General features: G+C 43.5%; 4 protein-coding genes across 8 annotated transcripts; 1 reads left to right on the forward strand and 3 right to left on the reverse strand.

The window, feature by feature from the left end:
* Window positions 1-69: 69 nt before the first annotated feature.
* Window positions 70-27,309, reverse strand: snx13 (sorting nexin 13). 4 transcript variants are annotated; one of them, XR_015062874.1, is made up of 32 exons: window positions 27,270-27,309; window positions 26,358-26,438; window positions 17,500-17,551; window positions 17,308-17,435; window positions 14,773-14,849; window positions 9,458-9,570; window positions 9,288-9,390; window positions 9,128-9,217; window positions 8,398-8,519; window positions 8,130-8,248; window positions 7,913-8,017; window positions 7,745-7,833; window positions 7,578-7,661; window positions 7,349-7,487; window positions 7,177-7,265; window positions 6,962-7,061; window positions 6,705-6,898; window positions 6,520-6,624; window positions 6,285-6,455; window positions 6,143-6,212; window positions 5,574-5,716; window positions 5,383-5,490; window positions 5,191-5,301; window positions 4,937-5,098; window positions 4,798-4,869; window positions 4,585-4,730; window positions 4,417-4,485; window positions 4,226-4,338; window positions 3,873-4,104; window positions 3,129-3,211; window positions 1,625-1,833; window positions 70-235 (listed from the first exon to the last, which is right to left on the reverse strand). XR_015062874.1 is itself a non-coding variant. In XM_085900378.1 (30 exons), exons 5-30 carry the CDS (start codon window positions 14,845-14,847, stop codon window positions 3,181-3,183), a joined length of 2,955 nt encoding a protein of 984 aa, XP_085756504.1. In that variant the 5' UTR covers window positions 14,848-14,849; window positions 17,308-17,435; window positions 17,500-17,551; window positions 26,358-26,438; window positions 27,270-27,309; the 3' UTR covers window positions 2,086-3,180. The 4 variants fall into 4 exon arrangements, 3 of the variants coding, with proteins under 3 accessions (XP_085756504.1, XP_085756505.1, XP_085756506.1); XM_085900378.1 differs by lacking the exons at window positions 70-235; window positions 1,625-1,833 and having other exon boundaries at window positions 2,086-3,211; XM_085900379.1 differs by lacking the exons at window positions 70-235; window positions 1,625-1,833 and having other exon boundaries at window positions 2,086-4,104.
* Window positions 1,390-2,312, forward strand: LOC147040859 (distal membrane-arm assembly complex protein 1-like). The gene is made up of 2 exons (XM_085900400.1): window positions 1,390-1,839; window positions 1,908-2,312. Exons 1-2 carry the CDS (start codon window positions 1,635-1,637, stop codon window positions 1,970-1,972), a joined length of 270 nt encoding a protein of 89 aa, XP_085756526.1. The 5' UTR covers window positions 1,390-1,634; the 3' UTR covers window positions 1,973-2,312.
* Window positions 19,313-26,428, reverse strand: twist1a (twist family bHLH transcription factor 1a). Its single transcript, XM_085900399.1, has 3 exons — window positions 26,358-26,428; window positions 20,516-21,129; window positions 19,313-19,974 (listed from the first exon to the last, which is right to left on the reverse strand). The coding sequence occupies exon 2, from the start codon at window positions 21,103-21,105 to the stop codon at window positions 20,539-20,541; it is 567 nt and encodes a 188-aa protein (XP_085756525.1). The 5' UTR covers window positions 21,106-21,129; window positions 26,358-26,428; the 3' UTR covers window positions 19,313-19,974; window positions 20,516-20,538.
* Window positions 23,318-23,787, reverse strand: LOC147040861 (fer3-like protein). 2 transcript variants are annotated; one of them, XM_085901449.1, is made up of 2 exons: window positions 23,688-23,787; window positions 23,318-23,624 (listed from the first exon to the last, which is right to left on the reverse strand). In XM_085901449.1, the coding sequence occupies exons 1-2, from the start codon at window positions 23,785-23,787 to the stop codon at window positions 23,392-23,394; spliced, it is 333 nt and encodes a 110-aa protein (XP_085757575.1). In that variant the 3' UTR covers window positions 23,318-23,391. The 2 variants fall into 2 exon arrangements, with proteins under 2 accessions (XP_085757575.1, XP_085757574.1); XM_085901448.1 differs by having other exon boundaries at window positions 23,318-23,787.
* Window positions 27,310-27,913: the final 604 nt, after the last annotated feature.

Below are 27,913 nucleotides of genomic sequence, written 5' to 3' on the forward strand. Positions count from 1 at the left end.
CCATAGAACTTGATGCTCCAACTTCATCACCCAAGAGCATGGACTACCACGATCTACACATGGAATACAAGAAGAGTTTTTCAACTTCGGTAGACTTTATTTGTGATAAAACAAATACACCCATGGACACAACGAAAAATGTTTAATTCAATTATTTCTTTTTTTTTATTAGATGATTTGTTGACCAGGAGAACTCCACTTTAAGGTTGATAGTTTGTCCGACTGGCTTTGGAACCTGCAACACATAACCAACCATCAATATCAAGTTTAACGTTGGTATCAACAGTGATATCACTTCAAAACATTGAGATTGATTCCATATCAAATGATAGATTGACAGCCTTTATTTAATGTTTGTGTTAAATCATATGGAACTGTTACAAATAAATTACTTTATAAATTCTGTGTCGATTTTTATGTCTATCAACAACCCCGTTTAGAGCTGGTATCGATCTACGAAATGATAGGGATTCAATATTACTGACGAACAATACTGGTCAATACAATACCAATTTTGGCGTTGGATATCGAATCCGTATCAAACGCCCGTTTAGAGCTGGTATCGATCTACAAAATGATAGGGATTCGATACTACTGACGAACGATACTGGTCGACACAATACCGATATGGCGTCGGATATCGAATCCGTATCAAACGCCCGTTAGCGCTGGTATCGATCTACAAAATGATAGAGGTTCAATATCACAGCTGAATAATACCATTCGATATTCCCAAAATTGATATCGCCTGGTATCGTTCGTCTGTGATATCGAATCCCTATCATTTTGTAGATCGATACCAGCGCTAACGGGCTGTAATCTTTAGTATCGACATAAAAATTGATAAGGAATTCCAATGTCTGAAGGTGATATAGCCAGTATCAAGTAATATTGATACGGAATCGACATCACAACATATCAATACTGTATCAGCATCAACGTCGATACCAAACCTTGTCATCTTGAACAAGTGACCCTAAGGAACAAACATTGGATTATGGCGGAGGAATTGATGGATAGATGGGTTGTATTTGGCATATAAAATTTAAAATGTACACATATATATATATATATATATATACACATAATATACACATTTATAAAAATGTGTAGTCTATAAATATACACTATTTACACAATACTAGTCTTCTAGTTATAATGGTTCACGCGTGTATTTCTGACCTTCACCACCAGAGCGCGACAGAGCAATTCGAAACATCCGCCAACCATCTATTCAGTCGCATTTACGTGTAAGTGTAATTTTTGCCCCGCAACATGACTAGCATGGTAATACATCGACTATATTCATGTATATATTTGTATTATTTTATCAATCTATCGTCCAAAAACACAGAGCACATGAAGCGGGGGGAAAAAAAGAACGTGACGTAATACAACCGAGCCTTCGGAAAGTACTTCCGGGTTACTCGACACGGGTACAAACATTGCGAGCATAGTTGGGAAAACGTAAGACTAGTATAGCTGGGAAAACGTGATAAGTATAGATATAAACTCCGTACGTATTCTCGCTGCATGTCATTTGTCCCCCGCAACCTTTAAGAAGCCGACACTTGCATTGTACTAAGTTCCCAATCACCTTAGCCGTTAGCTTTAGCATACGTACCTCAGCAAAGATGACGACACCCGAGGCGCTACCAGGAGAAAATGCCCCAATGTCTAAGTCCATGCAGACTTTCAAGAGCTGCTGGAGCTGTCGACTCATCTGCGGCAGTGGTCTCATCCTGTCCGGGGCCTATGTTTTTAACGCCGCCCGCAAAGTGATGCGCCTCGGCGGGCCGACCTCTATGGGAACGGTCGCCCAGATTACTTTCGCTGCAAGTGAGTAGCAATGTAAATGTCAGTAAAAAAAAGGATTTTGAAGTGACAGTTATTCTTATAACGACCAGGTTTGGCCGCGTGGGGAGTGGTTGCCATCGTTGACCCTGTAGGAAAAGCCCAAAAGCAGACGTGAGAAGAGAGAAAGCTTGGACGGTCTCATTGCACTACATTGGCCTGTGCTACTGATTCTTCGGTCACAGGACAGATCATTTCATGAACTAATAAAATTCATCATACGCAGTGCTGTCAGTTAGTCAGAGTTACCTTTTATTAGTGTTATACTGATGTGAGCAGTTGCTCTCAAGGGTTTGTCGGTAAACGTGATGCAAAAAAAAAAAGTCTTTCAGTCGCTTAACGTGGTCATGACATTCTGATTGTTTTATAGATTAAAGAAAAAATATGAAAATAGAATTGACAGTACATTTAGGCACACTATTGACAAACTGCATCCTGGATTTGAGCCAAATAAACTTTCTAGGAGAGGTGTGCAATGGTACAGGTGACATCTCACCTGACAATTCAAGCCAATGGGAGACCCTTGACACACACACACTTGCTACTCTAAGTGCTCATGAGCAGCAATTCCACTTGTCTTGGGCTATTGGAAGAAAACGGGAAGGGGGTTGGCGCCTGTCCCATCCTAATTAGCAAAACAAGCTTGTTCGCTAATAAAAGGTAAATCCTCAGGGGCAAAACATGCCCACACCCTTTGGTTAAAAAAAAAGAAAAAAAAAAAGTGACTTATAAAACAAGTCTGTAAAAGAAACATACAATGGAATGTTAAAGTTGTAGGGCGAAGAAGAGAGAAATAGTTCATGTTTTTTTTGTTTTTTAAAGAACATGAATCTGTTTTACTATATGTACAATAATTCAAAATGCACATGCGTCCAAGAAAAGTAATATTGCACAAAATTTAAGACCTGCTTGTCTGCCGTCTAAAAAGTGATTGGGGATATTTGTCCACATCGAGAGGAGGATTCAGTCACGTGGAAGAGCTTCTTGTCAGTTTCAACTGCGGATGCATTGTCTTAAGGCCGACTCACTTCCACAGTTGGACCGCACGCACACATTTGCACAAAACACACACTAGCACGGAGAATACATTCATCCACGTGTATGGAAAGCCATCTAAGACATTCAATATTCTTGATATTCACCTTAGAGTTGAAGTACTAATTTTGCTTAGTAGGGACGATTTAGTTGCACTAGTCGAGTGAGGAAAAACAGCACTAGGTGACAACTGCATGTCTCCATCGAATGCATATACACGTTTAAAGGAATGTACATACCTTAAGGTGGATATCCATGCTGTCCAATAAACGGCTTTCCACAAACGTGTATTTAGTGTGCTTGATTGCATGGACTGCTGAGCCTTAACGTGCACACACAAACACACCGTGAGGTCATCATTGCATCATTCCGCTTCGAATGTCTTCACAGAGCACAACGACGCGAGCTTTGGTCATCTGGGGTCAGGATGGACAATGAGGGGGGGGGGGGGGCTTGAGGGGTGAAAATAAGAATTTAAAAATAAATCCATTCACCCTATCTTTGTTCAGTCACATTAAAAAAAAAAAAACAGCGCGTTGTTAGTCAGTGCTATTGACATATTTGGTTGCTATGAACACAAACGAGTGCAGTTTTTGCAGTTAAAAATGTCCTACAGCATTTAGAGGGGAGTCGAAGCGAAAAGGAAGGTAAGGCAAAGGTGAAGGTTGATGCTAGCGTCCTGCACTTGAAAAAACAGTACAGTACTGGCGGGCCACCAGGGGACAGCACTGACTGGCCCAGTTCAGCAAAACTCAATGAAAAACATCCAAAATTGAAGGGGGACTAGAACGCTGTCAGGTGGGATGCGAATGTGTAATGAAATCCATCTTATTATTACTTGGAGTGTTTTCAATGAAAAGACATGAGGGCTTCACACATTGCGCCCCTACCCCCAGTGTCATATTTAGCTCTTAAGTCTGTGCCGTGTGCGCGTGTGCGTCTACTTTTGTCCGTGTCCATCTGGCTGGGTCCACTCGTGTCACCTTTTGAGGGAAGAACCTTTGAGTTTGTGGCCGTATCGATGGATGCGTGGCGAGCGGGAGTGCAGCTTGACGAAGAGTTCGGGGAACCTATACTGAGGGAACATGGTTTCCAAGAAGCCCTCCAGGAACACATAGACCAGCCGCCGGTTCATGGGCTGGTACTGGAACATGTCGAAGACGCGCAGGATGCCCTTGCGCGTGGTTTCCGCGCCAATGATGTGCTTCAGCTCGTCTATGTGGGCGCAGTTACAACAGAATGATGTGTCTCCATTTTCTTTTACACATTTTGTCAGTTCCTGAACTGGTATCATTTTATAAACAGCTTCATGTGTTTTGTGTGTGTGTGTTATCACCTGGCATGATGCCCAGCAGACTAGTCTTGGCAGCAACACGCGTCCTCATCCGGATGCTCTTGTCCCGACGGGGCGGGGTCTCGGCCAGAATACCGTTAGGCCAGTAGGAGTCTCTGTAAGAGGTTGGTATTTTGGAACGTAAAAAAAAAAAAAAAAAAAAAACGCGCCTTTGTGTGTCTAAAAAATGTTACCTGAACTTCTTGACGTATTCTGCCACCTGCTCTGGAGACGTTAAGTAGTCCACGTGGTCCACAATTTTCCTAGAGGCAAAGCAACAATAAAGTTCGGAAGATTTATTAAAGTTTAAAGGTCAAATTACCTTTCAGTAACTTTTCTATGGTCACATTGAATTGACAGACCTGTTGATGGTGTCGCCATAAGTAGCCCGTATGAGCTGCTGCAGCAGGTTCTTGATGTTCCTTCGCAGCCACTGGTTCTTCTCCTTCAGGTCGAACACCTCGTCCATCAGCAGCAGCATGACGCGCAGCGGGATGTTGTCGTCCACCTGTTTGAGCAAACACAGGACGTGAAAGATTTGCCCCCAAAACCAAAACTTGAGCAGGGTCACTTGCATTGTCGTCCAGTTGTGCGGAGACTCGACAGTGTTCGGGGTCAATGTCTGACTTGGGAAGAAGAGGAGGCACCTGGAAGAGGACAAAATTGTCACAATCGTCTCGATAGGAGCAGAAGTACGGTGGTGACGCGAAGCACCTTGAATATGGACTGCTTGATGTCCTGGCCCAGTCTTTCGGACATGCGGCCCATGTTGTCTGACACTTTGTTCATGCCCTCGGCCAGACTGTCCGGGAGGGACTTGACCGCGTTGGACACGTTCCTCATGGAGCTCCGCAGGGGGTTGACGAACGTGTCTATCTGATGTGTGAAAACGACAGACAGGGGATCATTTGTGAGTTGTTGTCTGCCGTGTGCATTGTATTTGATACAAGACTATGGATGCTTGTTACCTTGCGTGCAAAGTCTCCTTTGCCTTTGTTGTAGGCTTTGTTCTCTAGGAAGTCGTAGACGTACGGGAGAAGAGTTGGGCACGCTTTCACCATCTCAGGGTTCAGCAGCAACTAAATCACACAATGGATGTTTTTTTTTTTTTTAATGATGGGCATAACTTAATGACAGTAATATGTCAAGACTAATAATACTTGTAGGTAAGCATTGAGGTCTTTTTTCCGTTTCTCCAGGAAGTCTCTGTCCATGTTGTTGAATGTTTTCTTCCCTGGGAGCTTGAGGATAGACGTCAAGTTCTCAAACTAAAAGTACAACAACGCAACATGAGCTCAGAAGAAATGTGAGCCAAGAAAATAAATAAAAAGACAAGCAAAAAAAAATAGACCTGCTCAGTGATCCTCATATGAAAGTCGTGAAAATCAGAGTACCGCCGGTACGTCTTCCAGCAGTCTTCGCTGCCGTCCGGGTTACGTCTGAATACAGTGATGGCGTAAAGCGCGTACGTCTTCCCATGCTCATTGCACACACCTGCGGCAGCCCAAAAGCCGGGAATACCAGCGTCAGCTACCCCACCCGACAATACACCCACAAGAAGGAAAGGGAATGGAGCAGCGGTGGGTGGTTGGGTAAAGGACACAAAACATGCGGGTGCGATGCATGCGCCGTGGAGGGAGATGACGGGGACAAATTGGCAGGACGAATACAGCAAAGGAAAGAACAGAAAACAATGAAAGTGATGGGAGGAGCAAAGAAAAAAAAAACGGAGCTTGGCGCAAAATAGACGGGTGATAAAACAAAAAGGGGCTATCAGCACATTAATACAAAAATGAGGCTGAATTTACACTGCGGGTCAAATCATTTTTACACCACCAAAACCAAATTGTGTCACTGGAACCACGGTGGGATGATGTGAAGCCAGCCTTAAAGATCAGAATCTGGTGTGTCTGTGTGTACCCGTATCAGAGATGAAAGCATGGAGCTGCATAGATTCATCATGGCAGGAGTTGGTCAAGTCATCTAAAGACTGTAAAGACAACAAAACGTTACATTGACAACTGTATGTGGACATCTATCACGCTCGAGAGGACTCCCTCACCAGGTTAATGCTTCCTGTCGGGGAGCCATTGAAAGATTCCCCGTCGCCGTCATCGGAGCCGCGGTAGCTGGGCTCTTTGAGCATGTCCAGTTCCGCCAGCATGCGAACGTAGAGTGGGCTCTGCTTGAAGGACGGGTAGTAGCGCTCATCCCTTAGCATCATGTCATACACCTGAGGAAAAGCACCATCGGTTTGGGTTTTTAGCGTCACCACAAGACAAGAAACTATTTAATACCTTTCGCTGGATATCATCAAATATTTCTGGCGTGGGATCGTCTTTCTGTAGCTTTTCCCCCAGGCGTGTTATCGAGTCCTCGTCTACTTGAACCCTGGGAGATGCCTGCAGGGAGAATAAGAACAGCAAGCTTGTAAAGTCAATTTGTTTATGGCATTATTATTTTTGGCGGAGGATTTTTGGACCTTGTCAGAAAGGTACTGCTCAAAAACTCCCAGTGCAGCTGCCCTGAGGAGCCCCTTGGTAGTGTTGGGTTGCCTCTTGCCATCTTTCTGCCAGCGCTGCATGGCCTCCAGCTGCTGCTGCGCCGTCACCCTGTAGCCTTCCACGGTGAGCCAGAAGAAGAGCTCGGCCTGGGCGCCGGCCGCCTGCATAAAATCTGCCATAAAAATGTCCTTAGCGCACAAACGTTGAAGAATCGGGACAGTATTGCTGCATTTACCCATGAAGAACTGCAGGGCTATGTTGTGGACCAGGATGTGATCCAGTGGGATGACGCACAGCTTGCCGAAATTGGCCGCAAGCTTCAAAGCGTCCACCTCCTACATGTGGGAAGAAGGGGCAAAAATTACTAACATTGATTTTTGTAAATAAGTGAGGGACGATTTTTTTGAAAGGACCTATTCAGGGTTAATAAACCAAAGACTTTATTCGTACCTTGCCAGACTGTAGTCGCTGGATCCTGGTCTCGCACACCTTCTTTACAAACAGAAGACTGTTGATTTGGTTCTTGATCACATTGATGTCTAAAAGCACAAACGAACCACGCAACATGACTTCAGGATTTATTTTGGACTTATATTAGCTGCCAAGGAATGACACGGCGCACCATCTCCTGCTGTGTCCAACGAGCGAAGGTATTGCAGCTCCTCCATCACCTTGTCCTTTACGGCCTCCAGCTCAGCAGGCTTATCTGTCAGTTTCAGGATGTTCATGAAGGCTTCATAGTTACAGCTGGAGTCTCGAATCTCAACACACACACATGAACACAAATTCAGTGTCACAGCATTTCATTAAATATAATCGCTGCAGTCATCGTAAAAAGGTCACACTGGTACCATCCAGATGACAAACTGGTTGATGTAGTCGGGGTCACTCAGCTGGTTGACGAGAGGAAGCAGGACTCCACGCGCCAACACCTCCTAAAACAAACGCGTATGCAGCAGGGTGAATTTAGAACAGTGCAGTTGCTTTGGAGACCTGGCTTCTTCTAATGCACACTCACTCTTAGAAAATATCTCATGTTCTTGTTGTGGAAGTCTCCAGGAGGTAGTAACAGATACAGAAGCAACTCGCACAAATCTCGAAGGAATCCTGTCATAAATGGCGTCGGGGAGAAAAAAAAAAAAGGTTATTTCACAAATCGATAATACCAAGACGCGAGTTTGTTTACCTTCTTCGTCCTTAAGAGAAGTGCACACCACATCTCGACAAATCTTCCTTTCCATCTCCACTTCGGCCTCGAAAAACGAGTCTATCAGCTCCTCTGTTATGTCCCCTGTCCAGACAACACTCTTCAGTCAAACATATTGCACTCTGTCCTTGTCATGAACTACTATCAAACAAATTTTAATTTGCCAGTCGGTCACGTGTAATAATTACATGCTTACTTAGTTTATCCTCTCTGTCCGGGAGGCGATCCTGAGCTTTACGAAAGACACGCAAATGGGTGGCAAAGTCGTCCACCAGGCGAGTGGTGAAGTAAGGCTGCCAGTCCACTTCTTTGGACCTTGATGTAAGACACACACAAAAAACAACAACATAACAATAGCCAAGTACCTAATGAGATCCAATACAAGGGTTAAATTGATACATTCCCAAATGTGTCTGTTTTGCAGGTGTCCCTAATGAAGTGGCTGCTGAGTGTGTGAGTTGTACCGTGTGGAGAATTGGACGAGGGCGTTCTGCAGCGTCTGTCTGATCTCCAATAAGAAAGACTCATCCTCACTCAGAGTGTAGTACCAGTACTGGATATAATCTCTCAAAGCAAACTGGATCACCTGCAGGGGCGGGGGCAATTGATGCTTGAATAAAATATTTCTGGAAAAAGGTAGTATCGAGCACATGTCAAACTTGACCTTGTTTGTGTGCCCAAGTGAACCAGCACAAGATAACAATTGTTCCTTTATTTATTTCTCTCTCACTCTTTTTTTAAACCCCCTCACTCAATATCCTTAAAGGAATTCCTAGGAATTGTAAGGAAGCATCTCAGTCAGTGTCATCTGACCGTCACAGTGCTGTGTCACCACTTAATGCTGCTGGCCACGCTGCTTGAGGAGCACAACGCTCCTACATGATTTCTAACCTCCATCATCCACATGCTTTTCCCATTGCTTTTCCCACGTTTGACTTGCAAAATGTTTGCATATAAAGTGCGACTTACATCAGCCAATAGAGATAAAAAAAAAAAAAAGAACACAACACAATAGACTCCACATGAGCAAACCATCCTGAGGTTAGAATGGCTCACGTGGGAGTTTAAAGTTGCTGACGCGGACAAGCTGACCTGTCACAAAGTGCTCCCCCAAAAAATAAAACTGCTGCTCAACAAAACCGAGTAGCACGTCGCATAGTTGTGACCACTTTATTGCGCTTTATTGTCACAAACCTGTTGCAGAGGCTCATCTATGAAACTCGAGCCAGTCAGTCGCCTGTCGATCTTGATGGGCTTCATCTCCAGCTTCATCTCATCCAACGTCTAACCAAAAAGACAAAATCATGAGAGGAGAAACTTGAAGACATGCAACACTAACAGGGAAAACGTTTACCTTTGGAATACCAATGGGTGGGGGCGGCAGGTAGGAGTGCTCGCACCTCTCCAAGTATTTCTCGGAGTTGATCTTCCCATACAGCAGAGTGACCGCAAAGCCACTGCGGAAAGAAAAGCCCAGTTAAAATTGAACATACGGTACACGTGAAAGAATGCGTGTCTACTCACCCGCCAATGAAGCAGAGGATATAAAAGGCCAGGTAGAATATGGCAAAGGGTCCGAAGGTGATGAGGAACAGCACGACTCCGAGACCCCCCCATCCCCAAAAGGACAGACTGGCCTAAAAAGGAACCAAAAAGAGTCATCATCAACAATGTCAATGACTGATAAGCTAAACTTTAACTTGAGTTTTTAGACAACATGACAACAGATAGTATTTAGCATAGATTAATTTTTAGACAACATGATAACAAACAGTGCATTATTTAGCATAATGGGGGGGGGGGGGGGGACTATTGTGCATCACATTAATAAGGAAACAAACATTTTGGGAGCTCATGACCAAACATGAGGTTAAAATGGTTTTAGACAAAGACGTACGAACTTGCATTTGTGCATAGTCATAAGCCACTTCCTATATTGTTCCTGTTATTGTCAGTGCAGGAAACAAAGCGCTCACATCCCATCGAGTCCAGTCTGCTAGCCTAGCCCACAAATATTGAGATTTGAATTTAAGGCCATATGGCCTTGCCCAAATTTCACCCAGTGAGTCTTTTTAAAGTGAGTCTTTCTGAATGTCCAGGGTGCAGCGAGTGCACAAACAGGCTCGACAAGACCTCAATCACACCTAACAAGTCAAGGTATGTGGAACTGGGAAGAATACAAAGAAAGATTTGTGGTCAATCTGGTTAACCGCAAATGACACATTAAACAGCAAAAAAGTGAGATATTTCCATGACCGTTTCCATTTTCCAAACAACCATAAGCTTTCAACATCAACAGAATCTGTCACAGCTCCATTTTAGAACCACTACAATGTAGCATGTGACATCACGTAAACAGAAAGCTGGAGTGTCGAAAGCATTTACTATGCATGTTGTGTGGTTCGGTACCACTTGACTGAAACGTGATACTCATAGTACACAAATGCTCTGGGCTCACAATAAACCATTACGAGGAAATATGCCGTGTACAAATAACTTCGGCCTGCTGTTTTTTGAGGGTGGCTTTTGAAATTGTCACGAGGGGGGGAAAAAGCACAATCATTGCAAGAAAAAGACTTATTCGAGATGTGTAACATGAACCACGCTTGACGTCAGCAGCGTGGAGTCTTATCAGCAAGGCTGTCTGTGATGCGATGACGGCGCCGATGCTTGGCTTGCTCGGAGGCGAGATGATAACCAGCAGTGCGAGTTTTGACAGCTTATGCTGGGTTTAAAACATGAACCATCTGCTCCAATGATTAACACCCAAGCCTGGTCGAGAACACATCACTAGCGCGACCAAACGCAAGCCAGCTGATGTAGAAAATGCGGGGCTCAGAGGGAAATTAGCGCAACCCCATTTAGTTTAAATAACGCAAAATCAGCCGAGGAAATTCAAATTATCTTATCTAATTTCACCAAAAAGATTAACCAAACAAGATTGAGACATGCGAGTTTTTACATTTAATATAACTTGAATAATAGATTCTGCCAGACAGAAATGAGTCACTAAGAATACGAGAGGCCAGAGGGGCGGCCGCTACAACATTTCTGTGCGTGTGATCTCAATGCTAATGGTCCACTGCCACAAAGCAAAGCATTACTCAGTTCATTCCTGACACACTTGAGACACTCTCATGGGTGGCTGCAGCCCTGATCAGCGTGATCATTAGGCAGCATGTTAGCTTACACCATTAAAACTGGCCGGTGGGAGATCCCAAGTTAATGCTGGAGAGAGTCACAGGGACGACTGATCATGCCTAATCCATCCACAAATCCATTATGCAAAGACTTGACATGTAGGCCAGGAGGAGAATCTCGTGAGCTTGAAAAGCATTTCAAGGCAAATATGAAACAAAACACATTGGTTGATGATAACATTCAAACATAGAGCTTAAGTTACAAGGAGATGGACGTGGACTTGAGCCGTGTTGAGGAATGATGACTCAAGACCACATCTGAATGTAGTCTGGGTCACATTCTTGGCCTGAGCTGGATGGAGATACAAACGAGCGAGCACGCTGCCATTTTCAATTGTCTCATTCCTTGTGTGTGTCATATATCACAGAGCGCTTGACAATTTCAGGAAGGCTTTATTACAGAGTGGTGAACGAAACCTTTTTGTCTCAGATTGAATAAAAACTCGCACATTTCTAGTTGGATGTTAAAACTTCAGTAAGGATAAGTTGTTAGTCTAGAAATTGTATGAATAGGAGCAAGTTCAAGAAAAATTTGATGTGACCAAATCTTATCGCATGTTTGAAACGGGACCTTAAACTACCTCTCGGATGACACGCTTGTGGGTTGCGATGATAGCTAATCAATATGAAATGTGTTTACAAGCATGCATACAGCCGGTCCCACTGGGTGGGAATGAATCAGTGCGCTCGTATCGAATGGCAGAGAATGCACATGCGTTCGGGACACTCATGATGAAATCCAGTAACACACTAAAACATTAAAGACACGGCCAAAATCGTCACATAGCATCAACTCAAAAGCTGCTACTTGTGACTTGAAAGTCGAGATTCTAAAGACCACATTGCAACAGGCAAAGAGTTCTTTGAGGCCAAGCAAAAGTTAAAGAAAAGAAGCGACAACATTTCAAATGGTTTAACAGTCGCTCACAGGAGTTGATACACAACTCACCTGGCCAAAAAACAAGCCAACACCCAGCTCACCTGTGTTCTGTGTGATGTCGAATTTTCCCGTTCGTGGCCGTTTATCATAATACAAACACTCACTATCTTCAATAATTACGCCGAGCTAATTTCAGCCAGTACGAATATCCCAAGTTCATGGCATTAGCGTTGCGTTATCTTTGTAATCCCGGGTCGAGTGCTACTTATAGCAGACGAGCCTAGTAGAAACACCGAGACTGTCCGTCCTCTCCCATGTCAATCCGTGTGCGTGTGTGTGTCTGTCTGTTTACCTGCTGCGCTAACGCCTAGCCGCCTAGCTTCCACAACCTGACAAGCATAGACTGAAGCTACTAAACTCTGAGTAACACGCACGTCAGCTGTAACTTACCTCTGTGAACATTGTTCAAAAGGCGTCCGGTGGCCCCGGTAAACCCCGCCACGTCGTAACACGCGACTGGGACAGTTTTCCTCACGGTTAAAAACGAACGTATTTCCAATCTCCGTATTCGCTTTCGAGCGTCGCCATGTTTGCGAGGTTTACGTCTCGAGTGCCCCGTTTGCGGACGTCGCCACCTGATTGGTAGGAGCGTGATGACGTGGTCAGACGCCCGTGACTGACAAACGTACAATCACGATTGAACCTATGCATAACATTACAGTACAAAAAAAAATACACTCCAAAATAAAACTGGCTTTGTCTTGCACAATTTTATAAAGCACTACATAAGATACTGAATAAAATCATCAAGGCCAATGATTATCAGTGATACGAGTATCACTAGTAGTATGAGGGCTCCCTCTAGTGGTCCATGAAATCTCTGACCACTTGCACATTAAGTTCAATACGTTTACTTCTATTAAAACATGTTAAGCATTTAAGGTTTAACATTCATTTGCAATACATTTTGATTGTATAGTGATTTAAGTTTTTTTTAAATTATTTTACTTCATGTGAAGTTAATCTTCAAACAGCTTAACATTACTGTGGCATACAGTATGAAATATTCTTTTTAAACCTTTGTCACTTTTTTGATCCCCTACTATGCTACTGTATTTTAATTTCTTTAAGTTTTTTTTCCCTGTTGGAACTTGGTGTAAAAAGTTTGATAACCACTGTTCTAGGCCTAAGCAACAGTAACAACAACCAAGTGCATAAACAAATAACATCTATTGGGTATATAAAAGTAACATTTCATTAAATAAAGAATGTGGAACATCTATCCTGGCCTTCTCATGTTCATTTGTCTAACTGTGTCTGACATCGCATCTCTTTCAGCTGAACACGTATAAGTTACCAGTTGTTTGCATCCGGGTCGCTAAATGATTCATTTGGTTTAGACAATGCGATGTCAGCAACCTCTTCCCACATGGGCCTCGTCTAAAGATATAATACCATATTAGTAATTTAGTAAAGTAAAATAGAATAAAACAATTCAGGAATACTTTGGTGTACTCTGAAGATGCAAAAAGTGTCATGCAGTTGAACAATAGAAGGCGCTGTTTATCCATTCGGGGCTCCCGAGAAGGTGAGGTTGACCGGTCAGGGAAACAAAGGACGCTAGTACTGGAATGTCTCACAAATTATGTGGATGTCACACACAGGTCTTCAATCTTTAAAAACCTACCGGAGGGGTTATTATGCAACACTTATGCACATGGCAGGTTTTTCTCATTCTGTATTCTGGTAAAAGTGTGACTGTATACAGCATGAGTGTTCTGGCTGACAGTGATGACAAAGCGCCATGGTGGTTTGACTTTCCCAACTGCCTGACACACTGTCATATATTATAAACTGCCTTTTACACAAGTGTCATATAAATAGTCAGTCCCTTTTGGACTGCTGTGAGCGATGGCTACCGCTTCTCTGTTTTCAAGGAAGCAGAAGGTCTCTTGATCCAGCAGTATATCAGGTAACTTTACAGGGATATATAATTGGACGTTTCTGGGTTGTTCTATGTGCACATATACATGAGAACATATTCATGTTCCATGTGCCGCAGAGCCTGGAGTAAATTATTAATGTCCCTCTAAGGAGTCATTGACTCGCTTTCAGAGTGAACATACAGCCAAACTGCAGTAAGGCAATGAGTGGCGGTCATGATGGTTTGGCCTAAAGGACGAAGGCCGGTGTGTCAGAGGTCAAGGGGTGAGGAGGTGGAATGTGACAACCTATGATAATTTAAAGTCACGCAGATACACTTAAAAGTTTGGAGGAAAATACATGCACACTATGCGTTACCTTTGGCCTATGGATCATCATGAAGTTATTGTTTTTATTCCCAAACTGGAAACCTGAATGTGTAACATTTGTCAAAATGTCATCAGTCACATCCTTGTTTGTGCATGTGTGTTGCCCACTGGCAGGGTGCCACAATGCAGATTAGGGGTGACACTGCCTAAATGTTTGCAGATGAGGCATAGCAATATCTAATCACCGTGGTAACAAGGGTCACTTTGGTAGGCCAGTGGGCCAACTTCCCCAGGGCACTTTTAGTATTTTAGCAGCAAGATGTTTACTTCAGCATATGTGTTTGTGCACCCCCAATTGCCCCAAGCAGCAGTTAGCCAAGGGGTGTGTGAATGCTATTCTTCCAAATGCTGCTTAACACTACCGTTTGCCACCTAGCGCATCACACACACAAAAATAATCATTCATATTCAAACCTATGGACAACTTAGAGTCTTCAATGAACCTACCGTGAATGCTTTTGAGAATGAGAAGAATATGCAGACACCACACAGGAAGCCATTGTGCTGACATTCCAACTTCATACCTGTGAAGAACCAAAACTTAAGTAGGTGGTTTTGTTTTTGGTTCATTCTACTTCCCTTAAAAGCAGCCCAATTTTGCTAGCTCCCTCAGCATTTTCACAGTTGCATTTGCAAGGTAAAATAATACAACCATGCAGAGATAAGGAAGATCAATGTTTCACTTCTTCAAACTGTGCAAATAAACCCGTTTTTTTATGCTTTTTGGAAATTCCACCTCAAACATTATAGGGATAGTGTGGGCAGGACTACCACAAATCTTCAGGGAACGGCGCAAGAAAATATTTCCTGGAATTTGGGGGCCTACTAAACCCCAGCCAGCCACAGCTCGTTTTGAGTTTAAATGTTAGCTCGTATTGAGATAACACAGGTAGATTTTTTTTTTCTTCTTCTTCTTACAGTTCGGCGACTCCTCGTGACAGCTGAAAGGAAAACAATAAAAGACGATGAAGATGACAAGAGCTGAGTGATGGGGAAGAAAGAGAAAATAAAGGAAAGAGGCAGAAAGAGAGCATTGAGTTATTTGTCTGCCTTGACGTGATGATGCGCAGGACCACTTCCTGGGGCTCAGGTTTCATTGTACCAATGCGCGCTCGGGGGAGGGTCCACATCCTGTGCCAACTCCTGACGAGGGGGCCCTCGGATTTTTTACTAAGTAGTAAAGAAGATGAAGTAAAGCAGAACCGATGCGTAAAAGCACTAGATGAAATCGACATTTCTACCAATACAGACACTATTGGGATCAATTTGGATGCAGGTGCTGCTCTTATATACGGTGTGTTGCATATTGATAAGCAGATTGCTATGAAAACAAAGTCTTCACCGTAAAGCTGTATGACACGCACACGCCATCGCCGCCATCTCAGTGTTTATGTGTCCCTCCTTGCATTTATATGAGCTTTTGCTCTCAGGGGACCTTTTGCTTCTTTCAGGTGGTGTTGCTTTACACTTTTCCTGCTGTCCCACGTCTGCACTTTGTGTGTGGACTTTGGCGCTAACTTACCAGACTGCTCTTTGAAAGTCACATCCCCCAGAAAAAAGAAAATCAAATCGAAAAATGACTCAGTAAATGGCACATGCTAGGCTTGTAAAAGTCACAGAATAGCTCTCGAAGCGGATGATTGGTTATTAATCAGTAAATATACTCGGCAAAAATGTTGGCCGGTGTTAATCACTGAATCAGCAAGACTTTGTTTTCTAGACTTGTGGCATCTATGACTGTCTGCTGTGGTTTTCTTTGTTTTTCAAGGCCCAATCACTCACCGCAACACCACACTTTTAAGTAAATACCGAGGCACACAGGAAATTAGGGGGGGGGGGGGATATTGGAGATATTAGGAGGGTAAAAAAAGGGTGGAGGGAGGATGGCGAAGAGGGGATTTGAGGCCGGGAGAAAGAATGGCAGAAAAGATGGCAACATATTAAAGGATTAAGGAAGAGGGTGGTTCAAGAAAGAGTAAGACCACCCGACAGTGAAGACCAGAGGGAAGGCTCCAGTTCTCTCCTAGCTTACTGTAGCTCCCCTTGGACCAACACTGTGCTACTCGAGCTGCCAAGTCGCCCCCTCCCTCACAACGTGTCCCTCGCAACGCCAATAAACTGTTATTGCATTCAACAGGAAGAAAAGCCACAAAATTTTACATAACACCGGGTGATGCAAACAGTCAGTGGAAACAACATTTTTTTTTCACATTAGCACAAGGGGAAAAAAAAAAAATCAGTCAATGGATGAGACTAAGCAAACAAAGTGCTCTCTTTATGTCCCCTTCCAAAAAATCAATGTGTAGAGCGTCTGATAGATTTCAATGAGCCCTCGAGTGTAAGATAAACATGGAAATAGAGTCCTAACCCAGACATCAATAGGACCCCTAAAGCCCCCCATTTTCAGGCAGAATAAGACATTCAAACAGCTTAAATCCAATAAAGGAGCGTTGCGTAAGGCGCAGTAAATTAAGTTAGGAGAAAGAGCCTATGTGTTTTAAAGAGGTCTTTGATAGAGCTTGTATGTTTATATTCCTAAAGCTGAGCCACTGTGATATTGTCTGGTATGCAGAGAGTTGGAAGAGGCTTGTGTTTAACTCAATCTGCAAGATAAACAGCCGCGAGGAGGGCAACCCAGAGGTTTCGTGTACCGTTCGTTCCCTATCGTCTTCTTTTTCTCACTTGGTTGTTGTCTCATTGTTACGCCTGATCGGGAACATTTTCAGTCACCTCCGCCCAGTAAACTGAATAGAGACTTTGTGGAAGTAGATGGCCGTCGGTGTGGGCGACGGGGTTAGTTAAAAGGCCGTAGGTCAGGATTGATGGGTGCAGTTGGCACCGGCCTCAGGAAATGTGTGTGTGTGTGAGTTGTGGCCTAATTGGGAATGTGCGTTAACTTCTGCCGTCCCCTGTCCCCCCCTGTCTGTTTTATAAAGCCCCTGAAGCAATCCTGTCTTTTAATTAGGACTAATGGCCCATTACCTTGTGGATTCTGTTTTCTGGAACATTGTCGCTGTTTTTCCACTGGTCTTAATTTTATGCTCTTTGCAGGTTGGATGGTATTGTAGCATCAAGTGAAGTAGAGGTGCTTCATGCATGAAACAGGTCAGCTGTCAAGTGTGAAAGGTAGTTTATCAACTAAAACTTAAAAACATGACAATTAATTATACTCACCTTTAATTGTGATGTTGCCTGAAGGACGGTGGTTCAACATCTGAAATTATATCTGGAGTGGAAGTGTATACAACAACATCAGGGGGGTTATAAATATAACCATTTTGCAAATATGTAAAAATTAAATTCAACAAAGTCTTGTTCCATCTGCGACCAAGTTCAGTAGCAACATTCATCCTGATGCAAATCATCTGTGCTTATCCCTTAAACATCAGCTGCATTATGCATTTTTTCCAGGAAACTGTTATTCAAATTCTACCTTGAAACAAATCCACCATGTCTTAAAATAACTTTCTTTCCTGTACAAATGATTGCCATAACCCCACATTAGCAAAACAGGGTAACCCAGAGCCCCGAGGTAAATGTGCTGATTTGAGATGGTAAACGTGGGCACACACTGCTCGGAGCTGAGATGAAACAGATAATTAGCTCTAATGGAGTCCAGTCCTGCATGCATGTGTTTATGAGTCCTACCCCCCCTCGGCTGTCTTTTTGTGGTGTTAAGCATTCATGTAAACCAGGGCTTGTTACTGGGTTAAGGGAAAACTTAAAAAGAAGCGGTGGAAGCGCAGGAGACGTAAAGCTAATGGGAGGTAAAGACAGGCAAGCCTAGCCAACAAAAAGCTTGGCAAGAAGTTCATTTTTACAAAGATTCACAGCTTGTCATGTTCAAAACAAACGCCGAGTGCACCTTTGACTTTCACATCAGTTTAAAGACGGCAAATCCAAAGCAGGCCAATTGAAATGGTGATTAATGGCTGGTTGGGAGACAGTGTGTGTTTCAAGTCATCAAAGAGCCTGTAAATCAGCGCACTGTTAAATCCAGATACCCAGATGTCTTCACACTGATAACAACCAGTCATCCCTTTCCCTTCTGATGTCAAAGTGGGCTACAGCGCAAAAAACTTGGTTCTTTCTTTGTGCGTGTGTGCGTGGCTAACCTATATGTGTGGAGTTGGACCCGTTTGCAAGCCTCAGAGGTGACATTCCTGCATGTCAGAGGAACAGCCTCAAGTTTAAGATAACACTGCCACGGTGAGCTACGGGTGGGAATTGATTCCCTCCAGAGGCTGGCAAAGGGCCTTAGGTCAGCGCTGATGGCTTTACCTTCTGCACGCAAGCTACAATGAAGGAAAAAAAAACAACAACACACCACTGCTCCCATTAACATCCCTCAAGTATTCTATGAAAAGTTGCATTTTTACTTTGTGTGTATTGATTGCATTGCTTTAGTCAGAACTGTATGTGTCTGGTAATTCTCACTGTCAGCATTTTTGTACCTTGACTATACAGAATGACTTCACCTAAAACCCCAAAATTTGAATACCCAATCACAGAAGGTGCCTCAAATTTGCCTTGTAAATGTCCATTTGGTTATTTTTCAAAATAGGCTTTTGCATGAATAAATGAGGAAATGTTGCTGACCCATGCTAGTATGATGTGTAGTAGGAAATCAGTAGTGTAAAAGACTAAAATAGCATACTCAGGAAAAAAATATAGAAACAATTAGTTCAGGATTTCATGAGGAATCTAGGTTTGTTGTGGCTCATGCATAGCTGGTGAGCTTCTTGAATTGTAATGGCAGCGCATTTTGTAGCCTGACCCATATCCGCCCCTTTAAAGCTCTTGAGGCTAACTGCAAAAGCACCTGCAGGAGTCTCCCATGCTGACCTGCGCCTCAAAGGACATCTGGGAATATCATGCACGCTTCCCAATGCACCACTATCGCTCTGTTCAAAAAGCCCGCCAGCCAATTACGGCGTTCCCAAATCCCAGAGTGCAAGAAAGAACTGCAGAGTAATCCAGAGGTATGAGATGTTTTCTTTCACCCCCTCCACCGTGACTTAGTTAGCTGCGGATTCTGCTACAACAAAAGTAAATAAACTCTCTTGATTAACTGGAAAAAGCTAAAGCCAACGGAAATGACTTTGTTGCTATACTTTCAGGTAAGTCTCGGGAGTGTTGAACACACTTGATTATTTCGTACATCAAAAGTTTATTATTGCTGGGGAACAACTGAATGAATACTTGCCAGGATGTTACTTTCATTTGTTTATTAGCAAATATTTACAACGTTCAGAATGTGCAGACTACAGATCCATACAGCATTCTGTGATACCCCCAAAATAAATAACTCTTATTTAATTGGGGCAAACGGATTTCTCACCAGTAGAAAAATAAATACTCCATTTGCTGTGAAACATTGTCACGAGGAATGTATAAGGAATTGTGTTGTTTCTCTCTAGTTTCAAAACATTTCCTCAGTTGATTTTGTTGTTACAACATTCATATAGTCGCAGTGGTCTCTCTTCATATCCGTCTTGTCCTATAAGTGCTCCCTTGCAAACATAACAGTCCCTGCAACGGGAAATATCACACATCCCGCTCTCGGAGGAGGAATGAAGCTCACAGCTGGGCCTCAGCTGCACTTTTCCATGGTTCCGTCTTCAGGAGAGTTGGACTGAGCCACGTGATCTGTCAAAGAAATACTGCTGTCATTAATAAGAAGAAAACTCAAATTGGACAAAAGTTTCATGAATGTGAATTTACTTAATTCAAACATGTACATCAGATGAACCTGATAAAGCATTAAACTAAGACATTTCGATGGGAAAAAATTATCACATTTTAATCGTACAACTGATCAAACAGTGCTTAAGTGTAATTAAAAATAAGGAACGTATGACTATACCTCATGTTGCTAAAATTAAATTCATCATCAACCATCAGAAGTATGAGATATTTTTTCTCAATGAAATATAATTACTGTAATAAATCAAAATGAAAATTACATTTTCAATGACGACTGTAGGAGGAAATAGCTCAAGTCTTAAAATATTTGCTGGGCCATATTAAAGAGCAGGGCGGGTCATACGTGGCCCCCTGGCCTTACTTTTACCACCCTCGTTTTAGCATTCGTGAGCTCCAATGGGATCTAATCCCAAATGCACAATATGATATTTCCAACACAGTCTCCATTTGGTCGGGTAGTGCGTAAAAAGTAAATGGAGTTTACCATGCTGTTCCAGTGTAGCCCCGCTAGTGGGTTGTGGTCGACACGGAGCAGGCGTCCCCCATTCTCCACACGGAGAAGGCATAGCTGAGACGTTCGTGCGCCACGTAGCTGCAGCTGGATCCCCGCGCGTCCAACTCGTCGCTTTGCAGAACTTGACACAGGAAATCGATGTACCGCGCGGCCAGTTTGAGCGTCTGTATTTTGCTAAGCTTGTCCGACGGGAGCGTGGGGATGATTTTCCGGAGCGACGTGAAAGCCTCGTTGAGAGACTGCGTGCGTTGGCGCTCTCGGATGTTGGCCATGACGCGCTGGTTCTGCAGGTCGTCGATGGAGCGAGCGGGACTGCTGCTGGCCTCGCTGCTTTCGCTTGCCACGCTGCCACCGCCACCTCCGTTACTACCGCCTCCACGGTCACAACTCTTTCTACGTCTCTTCTTGGGAATCTCCACGTCCAAGCCTTCGTCCAGTTCGTCTGCGCTCCTGCGCGTCGCAGCCCGCCGCTTCCTGGCGCCCCTCCGCGGCAGCTGCCGCTCGGTCTCCTCCTCACTGTTCCCTGCACTGTCCATCGGGGAGGAGTTGTCTTCTCGCATTGTCCAAAACCTTTCAAGATGCCCCTACAACCAGTTGTCCCGCTTGAGTCCAGTCCACAAACTCCTCATGTGACCCAAAAATGATGGCCCGTGCTGATTATAAAGCAAATATGGTGCACCGCAAAGAGGGAGAGGTGTTTCCCACTTTTTATAGTGGGGAGCGAGATGGAGGATTTTGGGGAGCGCTGTGATTGGGTGGGAAGGGGTGTAACATAATACCACTGCAGGAATAACTTGTGTTAATATCAGAGGAAGACTATAAGACCTTGAAGGCAAAAAGGAAAAAAAAATGGAAAGGGGCTGGGATTGTTTTTATAACTGTGCGCAAGATATTTTGGTGGGCGTTTTCTTATATTGGGCATCTCTGCACTAAATATGTCAGCATAGCAATATTGTGACGCTCATTTTAGCACTACCCTGACCTACTTATGTGAAGAATGTTCATTTGTTGTTGACACGCATTTATTAATATCATATTATTTTTTTAAAACATAGTCATGTTTTTTTTAGATTCACTCAAACAATTGTATTATTGCCATTACCCTACAGTGAGAACACAACACACTCTATTCCAGGTTCCAGGCCCTGAAGATCTATGGAAAAATATACAACAGTCTGATGACTCCATTATAACTGATGATTCCCTTGACATGGTTATAGTATGCTGCCAAACTATGCAAGTCCCACAAGTGTCAAGAGTACAAGCCAACTCCTAAAGGTGCAGTGTGTACTGGAACTGTCAGAAATAAGGGGGCAGTGTAGGGAGGGGTGTCCTTCAAAGAACAATGAATCTATCCTCCAATAGAGCACAATGCATCTTCCATATGCCTATGACTGCACTCTAACTAGGCCAGAAAAACAGGGATGGAACGTAAATACTGCATGTAAAAGCAATTTTGCTATTTTATACAAAAGTGCATTTCAAAATCTGTACACAGTAACAAGTCTGCCAGTCTAGACACTTAGATGTGAACAGTGGTGATGGCAAAAAATAAACCCAGTGAAACACAGGAGGTTGCAAACGGCGGGGGGCCTTAGCTGGATCGTAACCAGACCGACGTGTTTATTTTCCCGTCAGCGGCCCCGCGTTGAGGTATGCGCTTAAATGGGTCTGACCCCCGCGGGGACGTCGACACCGCGGCTCAGGTTTAAAAGACGCCCCATCCCGAGGAGCTCTCGGGGCGGATCCGTGCTCGCAGCGGGGTCGCTAAGGAGGTGTACGACTGCGGCGTAAAGCAAACAGCGGAGGTGATGAAGAGGCCCAAACTCGCTTACAATTTTTTTTAGGGGGGGGAAGGCTAGAATCCAATAAAGAAACAAGAGCTGTAAAAGTCTGGAAGTGGTGGACTTTGATGCAAAATAATACGGAGGCCTTATCCACCGAGTGGGTCGCCCACAGGGGGCTCTGCATCAGCCAATTTGCACCTCAGCGTCAAAGATAATATCCAACCACGATTTGTGATGCAAATACCAATTTGCACTTGAAGCAGATAAGAAGGCTCAGAGATACTGTCAGTGAAAGATTCAGTTTCTAATCTTGTTTTTCTCACACAGGTGAGAAAGCAACGTCCAGCGCTCTCCAAGGTGCTGAAAACAACCTCACCTGCGGACTTGCCAACCTGACGTTCTTGTACAACAATCCCAGAAAATCACAATGTCCTCTCACTGCTGAACTATTTTTAGAACAGCTCTGCATGGCTACCTGGTGCCGGCACACACTACGTAAGTGAACTCTGCTCTAAAGTGCGAGGTAGATGTGCTTGTTAGTAGCCATTAAAAAAATCGAATATAATACAAAATGTCATCGCTTCATTAGGTACACATGCAGAATTGAATGCTACGGAATAAAATCGCTTTTGCTTACCTTATGCTAACCTGACTGGGACCTTTCAGTACAATCACATCATTAAATTATTATTAGTTTTAGGAAACAAAAATGATACTGCTAAATTAGCTTGAGGTGCATTAAATTGTGAAGTTGCTATTTAAGAAATCCACTATGAGACATCGTTGCATAGAGTGTCAATCAAAATTATCAATATAATTAGCGATATAATCTCTATTTTCCGATTGCATCAATATGCAGGTGTACCTAATATTGTGACCGGAGCGTGACCAGTTCAACTGCACTTGAAACAAAAAACCCATTAAAACTAAAAAGGCAAACATGTTTGAATAATTCAGTCTATCTGATCAATTCTTGTGACTAAGAACTTTACAAACAATCCAAGGCTGTTGACTTCTATGTTCTAAAATGTCGCAATCATTTGCCAGTTGAAGTCGGCATCAAGTGTTCTCCAAAAGATCCTTCATGAAGGAGATGTAGACTATGGCTAGCCTCAGCGTCTCGATGCGGGAGAGTCTCTTCTCATAGGCAAACGTGGGAACTTTCTTCCTGAGCGCATCGAATGCCTCGTTCAGACTAAACATGCGCTTCCTCTCCCGCACGTTGGCCGCCTGGCGCTGGACCACCGTAATGATCCTCCTCCGCTTGGACCTGCCGGACCCGGCTCCTCCTTCTCGGCCAACCGGGCCGATCATCAGATGATCGTCCGTGTGCTCTGGGCTCCAGGATATGTCGCTGGATTGGCTGTCATCCGCCTGCTGCTTGGGCGAAAAATCCATCAGGTTGACATCAAAGTGGATCAAGGTGGAGTCCAGGAGTCGAGTCTGCAGCTCCATCTCCAAGTCCAAAAGCTTCACAAATAAAATCCTTTTATAGGTCTGTTCTCACAAAGTGGAGAGCATCTCTGACGAGTGAAGCCCGCTTTTGTCTGAATCCGGATGGAGCACGACAGGGTGAGATCCTATTTGGCTGGAGTCCAAAAGGCCTTATCCTGCTCTTTCAACAAGTGGCCTGCATGCGGCACCCAACGTGCCCATGCCCAAACAGCTTGAAGAAGCTCTCCAAGTGATGCGATGTCATCCTGGAGGCCATTCATGAGCTTCTGGAGAATAGCAACCTCTTGACAAGAGGGTCATGCAGTCGTATTTGCACTTCCCCTTCTTCCTCGCTGGCTAAATAACCAAACTTTTTATCACTTAAAGAGCCCCAGGAGAAGACCAAATAGAACATTCCCTAAAAGTCCTCACACAGCAAAAAGCTTTCTGTTGCAAATTAGAGCAAATAACTGTCAGTTCCCATGGCAGAGGAGTGTCCACATTGCAGGGGGTGCTGAAAGGGCCTCCAATGCGTATTTGTAGTCCCTCAAGAGAATGCTTGGTCATAAGCACGAGGAGGCTATTAAATATATTTCAGATGCCGAAATGAGGCAAAAAGACGAAAAGCGCAATGCGATCGAGCTCTGACTGAAACACAATCAGATATGATCAGGCTCCATGAGATGATTGTATTCACGTAAAGTAAACAGCGTAAATTCCAATCCAAAACAAATTAGATTAAGGCTCGCGATGTTATCATTTTGGGAAAAATAGAATTGGTATAATACACTGGAATACAACAAACTGTGCACTGTTTAGTCCCCCCCGTCCCTCGAGGAACACATAATAAATTATTAAGATAAGAGTTAGTTTAATTTGTATTATATATTTATAACTTGTCAAAACTAAACGGCTATTTGGAGATTTTATCCATGTTATAAATGCGCAGGTTAAAGGAACCCGTCCAAAGATGATACTATACGAACTAATGTGAGTGTTTATCTTGTACACACTCACACAACTGAATTGTCATCATCTCCCTCCACCGCTTTGCTGTTTTTCGCTCGGCCAGATAAACATGATGGGACATTCCGCCGGTCGTCGTGGAAACGCTGAGAAAGAGCAGCTGGGCGGTAGAATATGAGGTAATCTCACCCTGGGGCTGCTGGGTAAATATTGGTCTTAAATAAGGAGTAAAGCCCCCAAAAGAGGCACGCAAACACACCTACAGGGGTTCATCCCAGTTTTGTCTGAGTGGAAACAAACTAGACTAATCTTCACACAGGCGGACTCGTAATGAGTCGCTCTCTGTTATTATCGGTTACGCAGTGTGAAATTAACGATGACTTTTTTGGCGGGACTGGATGTTTGTGGAAGTAAACATCTGTCTGACACATCCAAACAACAAGTGGGACTTGAAAGCTTGCGATGACATCTGGAGCGCAAGCGGAAAACGACACATTTCGAAGCCTACCTTTGCTCGTAAATACAACATTCTGCACATGCCTCGTTGCAGCTAAGGGAGCACTTCACACTAAATCCCTCTTATATTCGATGTTAGTCACATACTGTACATCATGTCTCACAGTAAAATGTGAGTGACAGATTTGGGAGGAAGAGTATTACAGGCCTGTATTGGGAAGTAAAACTTCACTCCAGAAGTTGTACAACATTTTTATGAATTACAAAGGTCACATGACCCACTGCAATATTTCTTGCACTCATTTAAGGCGCAGTACTATTCTTGTACTTTACAGAGGATCGATGCAAATTGTGTTGTTGTATATAAAAGACAACAAAACATTTTGAGCCTTGAGATGAGGCTAACATCTAAGCATGGCGCGTCATCATGCCGTGAACTTTATGAAGGCCATTCTTGTAGAATTAATTAGGACATGAAAACAGGGAGGAGACTAAACAATCAAGGAAGTGAGTCATGGAAATGAGTTTAACTCTTGACCAATGATGCGCTTTATTAGTGTGTCATCATGAACGCAATCAGTCTTTCTTTCCCTTCTTCATTCTTGCCTGCCTCCGCACCCACAAAGTGACTCATTGGTTGACTTGTCTCACCTTTCACAGCATCCTCGCTTCTGACTGGCTCAAGCAGTCAGCCAATCACCTATCGGGGGATGTTTACACAGCTGGGTGGCCAGTTAAAGGTGGGGCTCATGCAAGTGTGTGTGGTTCATGGACCATGCTGGATGAAAGCCAGCGGGTCTACCATATATCTCCACTACAACACCCTGCAACCTTCCATCTCACTTCCTTCAACGCCTCCCAATTGCCAAGCCGCAGCTCCTTCGTTCCGAATGACCCCTCCTTCCCTTCCCTTCTTCGCTCGCTGCCTTAATCCAATGCCTAAACTCTCCACCCAAACACTTAAAAAATCCCTTTGCTGTCCCACCCACCATCCAAAAACATGTCAACACCTTCCCCGCTGTCTCAACTGTTTATTTACACAATAGAGGCCTGGCCATTACTGAGACAAGCTTTCTAAAAAGTGCCATGTTTGACTTTTCTAAACTTTAGTTTAAAATCGATACGTGTCTGCCAACATGACAAAACCATCAAAAAGAAAAAGTACTCACGGTACATGCTGATTAGTAATTGTTTGTGGATCACTATCGATGCATTTCCTTGTCAAACTAGGCTTACTGTGACCAACAAATCTGGGGAAGAAAAAAATGAGTCAAGTTACTTTTGGCCTTCTGCAGCAAATATGAAATCGGTTTGGTTCAAGAAACAACTGTCTAGACAACAGCGATTAGCTCCCGATTATGTCGAGCTTTTATTAATTTCATTCTACTACATAGCAGTCTGAGTGAAATAAGCCCACTGGTGGTGAGATGATTTCTAAGCAGGGTAGCTGCTCGGTCCGGATGCTTATTAGTTCTTAGCCATGCCGTTGAGTGCACTGCAATCCCTTGGGGGATGAGGGAGTATTTCACTTTTCTTGCATAATCTACAGCACGTGGCAACTTAATGAATTTATGGATGACAACAATATTTGTGTCTTTGCAATATTTTCTAAGTCATTATGAAGTTGTAAACAGCTTTTCGCCTTGTTTTGTTGAATTAAGATGAGCCAGATATTTTTTTTTTCTCGCTTGTTATATTTGGCCTACTCTATCAGACATTTCTCGGCTCTATTTTATATTTTCTCAATTCAAATGCCTTTTTGGGATTCCAGTCTTGAGTATTATTTGTCTTGTGAAATGAAACTTTTGTTTCCTTAAGAACGGGTCCAGTTCCAAAGGGTGACCAGCACATGCACACATACACGCTCCTCCCAAAGAGGAGAGTTTTTATATCAGAGATATTCGTTAGCACTTTTCTCTAGGGCGTATTTTGTCATTGAAATGACGTTTCTGTTCCCAAGGTGAAATATGTTTACTGACTGTACATGCCGTTGTTTTTGGAACGTTTTAACATTCCGAACGTGCAAATAAAAGTACATTTGATGTACGCAGTATGGGCAGGCAAAATATCTAACTACTCACTCTTTGATGATGTAGTTGACACCATTACACCATTCTTTGCTGTCAGACAAGTGCAAAAGGTTAGAAACTGCATATTAAGACCTGCAAAAAAAAAATAATAATAAAAAAATAAAAAAAAAAATAAAAAATAAAAATAGAGAGGTACTCACCCTTGACGTTGATGCTGTGCGATTCTCCATTTCATAGTGTCTCTTGTCTGGACCGTATCCAGCATATGTGGGTATTAGATTTTTTGGGGGGGCTAATCACATTTCAGCCTTTGTGTTGCAATGTCAATCTAATCTGCTCAGGGACTTCGGAATCAGTAGTTCATTGACATATGTTTGATTTAGAAAGACATTTGTAGAGATATGCACACATCAGCATCTCAGAGACATCCTGGTCGCTGTGGTTACTGTGAGCAGATCGGTGTCTGGCGGGAGCCAAGGAACCAAACAAACAATCGGAATCCTGCTCGTTTACTTTCGGGGTTAATAGTGTGTGCGTGGACATTGAACCCTTGGGAAAAAGTGGAAGCGGAGTGTGCACGGATATTCGCCGACCTGAGGGACTGAGCTGAACATTAAAATTAGAGTGATGCAAAGCAGAGGTGCCAAAAATTTCCCAGCTCTGCCTTTGAAATGCCCATAAAGGGATTTCATGGA

Source organism: Syngnathus leptorhynchus, chromosome 20, assembly GCF_054491065.1.
Source record: "Syngnathus leptorhynchus isolate UIUO chromosome 20, UIUO_Slep, whole genome shotgun sequence".
NCBI classification, from domain to species: Eukaryota; Metazoa; Chordata; class Actinopteri; order Syngnathiformes; family Syngnathidae; genus Syngnathus; species Syngnathus leptorhynchus.

What these genes read in the sequence shown, in the direction of transcription:
- snx13 (XM_085900378.1), bottom strand. Translation starts at nt 14,847, where the DNA reads ATGAAGTTGGAATGTCAGCACAATGGCTTCCTGTGTGGTGTCTGCATA. An exon ending in ATATGAGGATCACTGAGCAG is followed by an intron (nt 5,491 to 5,573) that starts GTCTATTTTTTT and finishes TTGTACTTTTAG; the next exon opens with TTTGAGAACTTGACGTCTAT. An exon ending in ACCTCAATGCTTACCTACAA is followed by an intron (nt 5,302 to 5,382) that starts GTATTATTAGTC and finishes TGTGTGATTTAG; the next exon opens with TTGCTGCTGAACCCTGAGAT.
- LOC147040859 (XM_085900400.1), top strand. Translation starts at nt 1,635, where the DNA reads ATGACGACACCCGAGGCGCTACCAGGAGAAAATGCCCCAATGTCTAAG. An exon ending in CCAGATTACTTTCGCTGCAA is followed by an intron (nt 1,840 to 1,907) that starts GTGAGTAGCAAT and finishes TATAACGACCAG; the next exon opens with GTTTGGCCGCGTGGGGAGTG.
- twist1a (XM_085900399.1), bottom strand. Translation starts at nt 21,105, where the DNA reads ATGCGAGAAGACAACTCCTCCCCGATGGACAGTGCAGGGAACAGTGAG.
- LOC147040861 (XM_085901448.1), bottom strand. Translation starts at nt 23,787, where the DNA reads ATGGAGCTGCAGACTCGACTCCTGGACTCCACCTTGATCCACTTTGAT.